Source organism: Scomber scombrus, chromosome 7, assembly GCF_963691925.1.
Source record: "Scomber scombrus chromosome 7, fScoSco1.1, whole genome shotgun sequence".
NCBI lineage: Eukaryota > Metazoa > Chordata > Actinopteri > Scombriformes > Scombridae > Scomber > Scomber scombrus.
In genome coordinates, this window is record NC_084976.1 from 25,108,626 (window position 1) to 25,119,790 (window position 11,165).

Consider the following 11,165-nt stretch of genomic DNA (forward strand, 5'->3'; position numbering starts at 1 on the left):
CTTATTCATATTAAACATTCCTTCCAGACATGTTTCACACATAAAAACACTCAAATACTTTAAATGTGTTTTTACTTGAATTTAAAACCCTTAAAAAACATGGTTCCTCCTCCTTCATGTAAAAAGCACAAGTGTTTATGGAGCTTAATAGTGAGTTTTAGCTCATTGTTTAACTGTCCGGCTGCAACTTTACTGTTCTGGTTCATTCTCATCGTTCTCATAGCGTCGTTTTCTGAGAGAAAGCTGTAAAAAGTCACTGTTCTCTACCTGCTCAGCACCAAACAGCAACTGTTGATCAGTAACTGCTGGACATGGAAATAAACAGCTGATTGATAACAAGTTCAACAGATCAACTTAAAGCTGATGATGAGTCAGAGTTGAGCAGCTTAACATCCGTTACTCACATGTTTAAACAATAATTGTTATTTTATTTCCCTTTATAAAGTTTACTGTCTACAGAAAGTTACAGTGTTACTGCAGGATGTGTAATGGAGTCTTTGGAGTATCTCAATACATCTTTCATAAAACTCCTTCTTTGTTTCTGGATTCAAAGTGAGTGAACACGCAGGATGTTATCAGCGTTTCATCGTCCTTTTCTTATTTGACCATAAAAGGCAGAGACCTTTCTCCCCAGTTCAGCCTTCCTAAAGAGGAGACCATCATTTGACTATGGAGGAGGTGTGGCCAGTCAGCTTCTAATAAAAATCACCTGTAGCTCGCTCTGAAAACCATCCTCCAGGCTGACTTCAGTGACCCACCGACAACCAGCCCGTCCACCGACCGGAGCAGACGACCAGCCCGTCCACCGACCGGAGCAGACCACCAGCACGTCCACCGACCGGAGCAGACCACCAGCCCGTCCACCAACCGGAGCAGACCACCAACCCGTCCACCGACCGGAGCAGACGTACCCTCTCCAGGCCGGTCTCCAGCTCGCAGCATCTCTCCAGGTCTGCAGCCTCCACCTGCTTTATTTAATTATTTTTACCAACTGAATTTGAAGTGTTAGTCAAACTGAGGCCAGAGACATGGAGCCCATTACTGTGGTACCATGTTTTAATACTGACTGTTAATAAGGCATTAACACTGAACTGTCTTCTCTCAGTGTGTTACACATCATTTATTCTTCTTCTATATTTATTATTTATAACTACTAACATATGACTAACATATGAGCGGCTCTGACACTGTTTCATGTGTTTTATCATTTCTTTAATAAATGATTAGAAACACTTTAGTCTGAACTTCAGTTCATTGTTAATGTCAGTATTAAAAAGGACAATTGTGTTACTAGTCCTCACTTTTATAATTCATATCAGAGCAAATTATTTTGATTTCAACTAATTATTTGCACACAGTAAATAATAATGAAGCTGAACAGCAGATTATATTCAGACTGAGAACTTCCAGTTTGTCTCATTTACTCACAAAAACTGGTGAATAACTATTTTGGGTCATGCTGGGAAAACACTCTATTAAAGACTGGTTTATTTCAATGCACCAATAAATATTCATTTATAAACACAAGGGCTTAGGAACCGTATATTGGAGACAGGCGCATTTGTCCCACTCAAAACTTATACCGCGGAGGAGAAAAATATTTGATTTTGAAATCTTTAACTCAGTTGATTTTATTTTGAAAGCACAACACAGCGTCTTGTCACCAGTCCGCCTTTATCGGCTCAGACTGTTGTGATTCAACATCTAACTAACACTCTTATGGTAAACGTTGTTACTATTAACGTTACTAGCCAATGTTGGCTGGCGAAATTATGGCGGACTTTCCAAATTTCCGATTTAACACTAAATACAGTATTTAAGATGGTTGTAAAAGAACAGATACTTCTATTAACTTAACTCATGTAACTTAAAACGAGTAACGTTACACATCTCCCACATCTAAAAAGGAGTTAGTCTGTCTGTGTGTTTCTCGCTTGTTCTTGACATTCCCATCAGTATGTCTCTATACCTATCACCACTGTTAAAGACCTGCACCCCAGGGCAAAGTCTCATTCTGTCAGTGGTCTCCTCTCCCGATCCTCCATCTGCTCGGCCAGAGGTCTCACCTGTGACCGGCTGAAGATGAAGACTCCGCAGGTCATCGGAGATACACCAACACCGCTGCTGCTGCTGCTGCTGCTGGGACTGACAGGGCTTTGCATTGACGCGTACAAGCCTGTCGTCATCGTGCATGGTCTCTTTGATGGACCAAAGCAGTTCATAAATCTGTCTACTTACATAACCACGGTAGGACATCTGAAATGCAAGAGGTAGTATGTAAGTAAGAAGATTTACTCAAGTATAGGCTACAGTTACTTATTTGCATTTTATGGTACTTTCTACTCCACCACAATTCAGAGCAATATTAGCAATGTAGCAATATTTGCCCACTACCTTTAGGCTATTTGATAGATATAGTTAGTTTTCAGGTCGCAAAATGATATTAAATAATAGATGATAATCTATAATACAAAAAACTATTAAAGATCTGAAAAAGTAATCAAACTGAATTATTATATCTGTCACATGGCTTAATATTCTGCAAAAGGAATACTTTTAATTTTATTTTAATACCTTAAGTAAAATGAGCTGGTAATACTTCTTTACTTTTACTTTAGGATTTTGAATGCAGTGGAGGACCAAGTATTTAGATCTTATACCAAAAAGTAGATAGACAGATAGATTTTACTTTATTAATCCCCGAGGGGAAATTTAAAATGTCCAAGCAGCAATACCGCAATACATGGCACAAATACCAATGTAGTAATGTAAAAATACTCCATTACAAGTAAAAGTGGTTCAGGAAAAATCAAGTAAAAAAGTACATTAGTATTAGTAACAAAATGTAGTTAATTATTGCAGTAAAAGTAGTGGTTTGGTCCTTCTGACTGATATATTATTATATATGACATAATTAGATTATTAATATGAAGCATCACTGTGTAAGCAGCATGTTACTGTTGTAGCTGCTGGAGGTGGAAACTATAGTTTGAAGCATTTTATATACACATCAGTGTCAAGTAGCATCAAATGGACTTGTGTATAACACCAGCGCAAATATATTCAAAACTATTCAAGTTTGGGAGAAGTTTATCTATACTCAAAGATGGTAAAGTTTGGTGGTTGTTGTGTCACTTTTGTCAATTTTTCTGCCACGATGGGAATGATGAACTCATTTTGGACTTGAGATCCACAGTGGATGGCATTACTGATTATTTTAAAGACAATAATTGATATAAGTCAGGTGATGTGTGAGTCAGCAAGGAGTTTAGAGATAATGTTTTCTGTTCTCCTTTCATTTTCTATTCTTCAAGATTAGTGTCATTTTGGGGAAACCACACAGCCCACATGACCCAGTTGGCTGACAACATTGTCAATTATCACAGCAACAATGATAACAATAAAAACTATGATAATAAAAATTAAAATATGAATATAGTTGCAGTGGGCGTCAAGCAGGACTACAGACCAGCAGGGAGTCTGCAATCACGATCCATAGAAACCTGATTGATTAAATTAGTTGATTTAATCAGTTATTACTGTGCTTCTGTTACTCTGTCCCTTCTTTTAATCAATTTTTCACAGCTACTTTTTTAATGTTTATTTTACTCCAAGGAGCATCCAGGCACTGAGGTGAAAGTGATTGACATGTATGACAGCATTTTCAGTGTGCAGCGATTGTGGAAGCAGGTCCGAGAATTCAGGAAAGCCATCAACCCCATCATGGAAAAGGCTCCTGGTGGCATTCATCTTCTGTGCTTTTCACAAGGTTTTTTCTCACACACACACACACGCACGCACGCACGCACGCACACACACACACACACAAAGCCATGCAACAGAGTCACAGTCTCCAGGACCAGTATGGGATGCTGAATTATTATTAAAAGTGACTAGTAATAAACAGTTTAAGCTTTAGAGTTGAAATGTTCAACCAGTAAAAGCCTGGAGGGCTTCGATGAAAAAGGTGCTGAGGTAGAAAATAATTGTAGTACTGATCAAAGGAAGCTGGACGGGGGCCACTTGATTACTTGCTCTACTTGAGTATAACATCAACTAGCCCATGCATTATTAAGTGATCAGGTTAAGATAACTGAGAGACTAAGGAGAAGAGATGGGTATTTAGACGGGTTTTAAAGACATCAATGGAGGGGGAAGATCTAATACAATTATTACAATATACTTTATTGTCCCGCTTAGGGAAATTTGTCTTGGACTCAGCAACTGCGCCATAAATGCCTTGACAGCCACAATGACAACAAACAGTACATCACCAGCCATACCATCCCAACAACAATTACATAACATTGCACACAACACATACTGTACATACACCAATGGGAAAAACACAAGCTAAAATATCACCATAATAAAAGCACTATAAAATTATTGCACAATCTTCGGCCTCAAGCAGCATTGTTTAGGAATTTGATGGAGGTTGGAACAAATGAATTCTTAAAACAGTTGAGTTTGCAGTTAGGGACTCTATCGTCTGCCCGAGGGTAGGAGCTCATATTCTAAATGAATGGCTCATCCGTGTCAGACTATTCCATAATATCTAGCCTCATGAATGGACCATCATGTTTGGGGGCCCATTGACTACAGTTCACATAGCACACTTTAGAAAGCTTTATTATATGTTGAGACCCAGAGGCCAACCATTACCGGAGCACTGAAATACTAGCTGACCCTGTTTTTTTTTAGTTTGCAGTAAATTGATGAAACATCTTTATTTTGAAAATTGGACCCTATGAGCACAATTTCTAAAATTGAGATAGGTTAGGACTAAGGTTTGACACTTCTACAAGATAGGTAGAAAATATATTACACAAACATTAGTGCGCACACAAGTAAATACAAACAAATACAGCGTGTGAGCATTGGGAGTGTTTTCCTCCCACAGTCCCAAAATAAATGGATATTGGAATTGTCTCCGAATAAGCGATTTAGATTAAGCTAAGAGGCTACTTTTCATTTGTATTGTACTGCAAAGTAACAGTCGTTACTCTTGCTCCACATGAATATATTTACAAAACTTAACTAGTATACATCCAGCCATACTCAGTAAGACTCGATACATAACACAAACAAAAACATGACTCAAAGCCTATCTAGTACCTACAAGAGTGTTAAGTGAAATGGAGCAAGTTGATCCAAATGCAGGAGACTGCAGGCTGAGTGAGGAAGAATAACTACAGGATTTGTGCAGACACAAAAGCTGGTGGGTCAAAGCAAAACTGAACAAAGCAGAATGAAGAACCAACAAAGACTGAACTGAAACAGCGACTAAAATACTAACTGAACTAACAAAGAAGTGAAGTACAGGTGGAGAAATGGATGGAGAAACTCGAGTGAGGGGAATAGTGAAATAAGAGAATTGGAAAGAAGCTAATACGTGAAAATAGCTGACGATTAATTTTCTGTCAATTGTTGTAGCTCTTTGTAACACAATGACTAAATCAAATCACAAATAAGTCTAATGGATAGCAATCTATATTACAAAAAAAACCCAAAGATAACATTCATTTTTATCAGTTAACTTTTTACACATTTCAGTAAACAAGAAACCCAAATGAACTCATTTGCTGTGAGCACACTTTGCCTTTAAAAATAGCACCAGTTCTCTTTGGTGCACGCATAGTTTGTCAAGGTACTAGGCAGGTTTTCCACATCGTGGGCTAAAGTGCCTCAGTTGCTTCTGTCTCTTCATGTAATCCCAGACTGACTTGATCTTGAGGGCTCTGTGGAGGCCAAACCATCTGTTGCAGGATTGTTTGTTCCTATTCCTGAGGACTTTGGCTTTTGCATTGTAATGCTAAGACCTTTGCACAGTACTGTGTGTGGTCACTCAATGTCAGTCCCTCCAAAAACCAAGAATTTAATTGTGGCACACTTTTCTATCATAGCACCAAATGGATTCAACAAACAGTGACCCAAGAGAAGTTTGGTTACGTGAGAAATGTTAGCTTCATACAAAAGAGGGTGTGTTGAATGAAAAAGCAGATAAACTCACTGAGACAAATGTGGTGTGACTTACACATACTGAACCAAGGACAACAGGAGCTGAAACAGCACTGTTTGTTGGTTAAAGGTCAATTTAACAAAATTAAATCTAGTAGTGCAAATTGCACCTTTTATTTTCTTTTGATAAGGTTTCTCCTACTCTGTAGGCAAACATGCAGTACAGTGCATAAAACAACAAATACAAGTCACAAAGACTGCACATCTACATAATAGCTGAAAGCAAATATTTAATCCACACAACACTGTCAGAACATACACAGTACACAAACTTTGATGTAAACATCTTTGTACCACATGCCTTCCACTAAAAAAAGACCAGAGAAATGGCACACATAAAAAATCAAAATGTGTCTAAAATGTATAAATTGTGTCAGCTTCCAGTGCTGTAAACTTAAGTTATTGATTCTCTATGAATTGCTGCTGATACATAGGACAAATGAATATCTAAACTATGAAAGTCAATGTGACACTTTTTGCTAACAGCGAATGGAGAACAGACTGGCTGTGGCTGATAGTGATAAGCACACACTTTGTAGGTCATAAATCAGTCATTTCTTTTTCCTTGGGTTTACAAACCCAAACAAAATAATCAGTATTAACACTTCAGTAACCTTTAATCACACCACTTTTCTCAAGACTAGGGCTTTAAACATTTGTTATCATGACTAAAGTAGGAGGTTTAAAGAACGTTGACTATAATGCGCCCCAGTCAAAATGTGTGGAAAAGGAAGGCCATGACTCTTAACTCAAGATTTATTTCAATAATCAGGATTGTATTGATGCAGCAGTAAATGAAAGGGGGAAAAGGGACACACATGGGTCTCAAAAGTCTGAAAAAAGGCACAAGATTAGATAAACACAAATTGAATTATCCCCATATCTTAAAAAGGTAAAAAAGTTCTCAATTAAACTAAATGTACATAGGATAAAAATGATTTGACTATATACTTTTCTTAAAATATTGCCAGATCTGTGACAACTCCCATAAAGACATTACAAAGCATTACAAAGCATTTCAACCTGCTGTCATCATTATCACAAAATATCCTGTAGACTCGACTACTGTAATGATCTTATCTGGTGTGAAATCAGAAATGATTAACTGGGACCAGAAGTGGGGAAAACATTACGTCTATTTTAAAGTCCTTACATTGGTTGCTTGTCAGTTTCTGTATTTATTAAGAATTATTTTACTTGTTTTTAAAGCTCTTCATGACCTACTTATCTGACATGCTCGTAATGTATGAACCACTACAGTCCACATAAGACTTTGGTGAGATTTAATGCTCTGAGCTCTTGAAAGTCTGCCTAAGGATCTGAAAGCAGTCTTATGTCCTCTTTTTTCCCCACTCAGGTGGTCTAATTTGTCGAGCACTTCTCTCTACGACTCCAAACCACAACGTCCACTCCTTCATCTCACTGTCATCACCACAGGCTGGGCAGTATGGAGGTAAAGGAGCTTCATTTCATGTACAAAATGTGTCTAGATCCCAATTACGTCTGATGAAAATGTACCTCTGATGATGGATGTTGACTTTAGGACTCTCAGCTGAGTCAAAATGTGTTGATTTGTAGTGAATAATGTCACTACTGATTTTTCTAACCGGTTCACTCCACAGACACAGACAACCTGAATCGGGTATTTCCTGGCTACCTCAAGAAAACAATCTTTTTTTTTTGCTACAACATAGTGGGACAGATAGCGTCTATCTGCGACTACTGGAACGGTGAGAATAAGGGAAGGGGGTATTCACTGTGTTCAAAAGCTGAAAACATTTACCTTTTAACTTAAGATAACATGCACATTGGCATCAAAAGACACTGCAACAGATATATATTTATCTTTTTTCCACAGACCCTCACCACAGGTCCAGCTACTTGCAGGGCAACACCTTTCTGCCGCTGCTCAATGGTGAAAAACCTCACGATGAGATGAAATGTAATGGAATAAGTCGCTGTCCTGGGCATTATGTACTGTACACTTATGGACATATCGTAACAGTATAAAAAAACGTGCATTTCTCATTGTCATTCCCTCAGCATGGAGAGAAAACTTCCTGCGCATCAAGAAGCTTGTGCTGATTGGAGGACCAGATGATGGCGTCATCACACCGTGGGAGTCCAGGTTTATATCTCATGAAAATGTTCCAATCATTGCTGACACTGCTGAGGCTCTTTCATTTGACTGTGTCTGTGATAAATACTGTAAGCCCAAGAAATGATATTATAGCCTTCCTATTTTATATTCCACATATTTTATGTAGTTTTCTTTTAACAATAATAACACAGCGGGTACTATAAAGAGAATAATTAGGGAAAAATGAAATACAATTATTCAACATTCAACATAATAATTTCCCCAATTAGATAACAAACAAAATTAATTGATCAGAATATTTCTTACAAAGTGGGGATTTTGTCAATCCATTAAGATGGAATTTGAGTAATGTAAGAATAAGATTCAAAATTATAAAATGGTGTCACAACTAAAGGGGATCCAATCACAAGTGGACAATCGAGACACATTGCTGTTCATGTCTTTCATCTTGTGCTGATTTTGTTATCTCCATTTGTTTCAACCACTGGCGCACTTTTACCAAAATAGCCACCATGTCCTGCATTGTTGGCATATTTTCCTGTCCTTGCTGGGGATGCATCAGGATTCATTACTGTTTACACTACAAACGACATGTGGACAAATGTGTCCCAAACCACATCAACAAGTGGTTTGAGTGATCAGATCACAATCCGTCTTGGTGGTCATTTACACTTGCATTTAGTGCAGTTCACCTAAGATGCAGGTTAATGCCAGGTGTAAACAGGGTCTTGCTGCCCACAGACTACAGAAAGCCCCCAAAATGTTCATTTCTCTAAGGAGTTACTCTCTAAGTAAAGAGTTTTTCTGCAAAGCCAATCAAACCTGGAACAGTTTTTCTCACTCAGATTCTAATGGTTGAATTAAAAACATATTCACCTCTCAAACTAATCTCAATACGTGCCAGTTTAAAGAAAAAAGGGAAATATTAATTTGGACGCTCCTCGAATCAGCTTAGATAATTACTCAGGTGTAAGACAATTTCTAAAACTAACTGAGAATTTCAAACAAGTGTCGAGTGTTTGTGGTCAAATAGCAGCAAAGGTTTGGCTCCTGTTTACCTGGACTGACTTGTTCCTCTTTCTTACACAGCCACTTTGGATTCTATGACAGCAATGAAACTGTTGTGCAAATGAGGAACCAGGAGGTAAGTTGGAAACTAACATACTGTACATGTTTCTTTGCAACTGAGTCCAATTCTACACCTTTGGTAAATTGTATTAGCTGGAAACTGATGTTTATTTTTACTTTATTCTGTCAAGACCTTCCGTCCACCTACATGTCTCTTTTCTACTCTTCTCTCCCTTTGAAAGTTTTACAAGAACGACACGTTTGGACTGAAGATGCTGAGCGATCGTGGAGACGTGTCGGTGTGTGTTCACTCTGGTGTGAAGCACGTTCAGTGGCACTCCAACTTCACGGTGTTCAGGAGCTGCATAGAGAACTGGCTTACATGAAAACAACACACCGACAGAGGGTGTTGAAGCCAAATAGTTGATTTCGTGATTTATTGGATATTTTGCATTGGTTTATCAATTTTGAGTTGTTTGTTGATTTACACATTATTTAAATCAATTAATTAATCTATGCCGAGTGGTTGAGGACAGGACTGTGCGTAAAACAAACTCCACCCCACAATTGAACGAGCCTGAGAGCCTTTTAATGAATATCAGCTGTGCCCAGTCAGTGAATATTAGCTGTGCCCAGTCAGTGAACTGGGTTCCCAGGTATGCAGTCACACTGTTTTTAGACCGCAGCAAAGCAGCCACTAAATCCACAACAGAATCAATCGGCAGGTAACGCACTGGCCTGTTTCTCCTCCACTCCGGTAAGAAAGCAATAACACATTGTCTGTCATGATCAGGAATAAACAACCTAAAAAACAACAAAGAACGTGTGGTTAATTGGGCGCGTCTAGCAGCGCATATCCTGGGAGCTTTTGAAGAAAAGTATTGCACTTTTAGAGGGTGAGAGGTCGCCTGTAGACTATTAATGTACAACATTATGCATACAACTGCTCATGCTGGTGCAAAGATGTGCAGATGATTTCATAAAGACAAAAAAAGGCTATCATCTATGTCCCTTATTTTCTATATCTGCTTATGTTTTTTTTCAGGGTCACGCGATGCAGGGGCTGGAGCCTTTCAAAGCTCAGGTCCAGTCTGTCACAGATCAGACAGGCTAACACATACAAAGAGAAAACCATTCATACTCAGATTTACACATACACAGTACAGGCAGTTTCACATAGATCAAATTCCACACAGAAAGGTCCCAGCTGACAACTTCTACCACCGCGGTGCCACCCCTAATTCCCTCTTTTCAATATATTTTCTTCATACAGACAGTAACCACATGCAATACTCATTTACACACAAACACAGATCTGTAGTTTCCTCTTCTTTAAGACATCCCCCATGAAAAAAAATCATGATATTATTGTGTTGTATTATTCTGCCATACCCATTATCTTGTATTATTATATTTCATATTTTGTCATATAAAAAGGATCTTAATAGATTGATAATGTATACTTTACAAGCTACACAATATTTTGTTATTTTCTTATGAAGCACACCAGTGGTGAGTGAATTCAACTAGTGTTTAATTAGTAAGAATGCATCTGTGTTTTATGCCTTCAAAATATGACTTTTTACAACAATCATGTCAAATTGTAGCAGTAAATTTATACATTTTAAGTGAAAATCAAAACATTTCCCATTAGCATGAATATATTGTTGTTCAAACTTCATATTTTAAGCTGTTTTTGAATTTTGAATGTTTGTGAAAATCTGCCTGTTTTTGCTACACTTGCAACTAAAACCTTCAATACACACACACTGAAAAAAGTGACTTTTTGGTGCTGTAAACTCTATTAGAGTAACTGTCATAATTTATACCTTGTATTTTTAAGATTCAGTAAGAACTAGAGTTTCTTAAGTAAAATTAAACATTTTATTAGAGTAATACATGAATTATGGGGGAAGAGTAAGTTTTACTTAAGTTTCCTCATACTATTTAAATGTTTAATAGTTGTACGTACATA

The 11,165-nt window shown here is 37.8% G+C and overlaps 1 protein-coding gene across 1 annotated transcript; it reads left to right on the top strand.

Moving 5' to 3' along the window:
- Nucleotides 1-2,082: 2,082 nt before the first annotated feature.
- Nucleotides 2,083-10,249, top strand: LOC133983250 (lysosomal thioesterase PPT2-A-like). Its single transcript, XM_062422264.1, has 9 exons — nucleotides 2,083-2,247; nucleotides 3,616-3,769; nucleotides 7,379-7,474; nucleotides 7,644-7,751; nucleotides 7,880-7,963; nucleotides 8,065-8,149; nucleotides 9,212-9,266; nucleotides 9,433-9,596; nucleotides 10,236-10,249. The coding sequence occupies exons 1-8, from the start codon at nucleotides 2,083-2,085 to the stop codon at nucleotides 9,574-9,576; spliced, it is 891 nt and encodes a 296-aa protein (XP_062278248.1). The 3' UTR covers nucleotides 9,577-9,596; nucleotides 10,236-10,249.
- The last annotated feature ends 916 nt before the right edge of the window (nucleotides 10,250-11,165 follow it).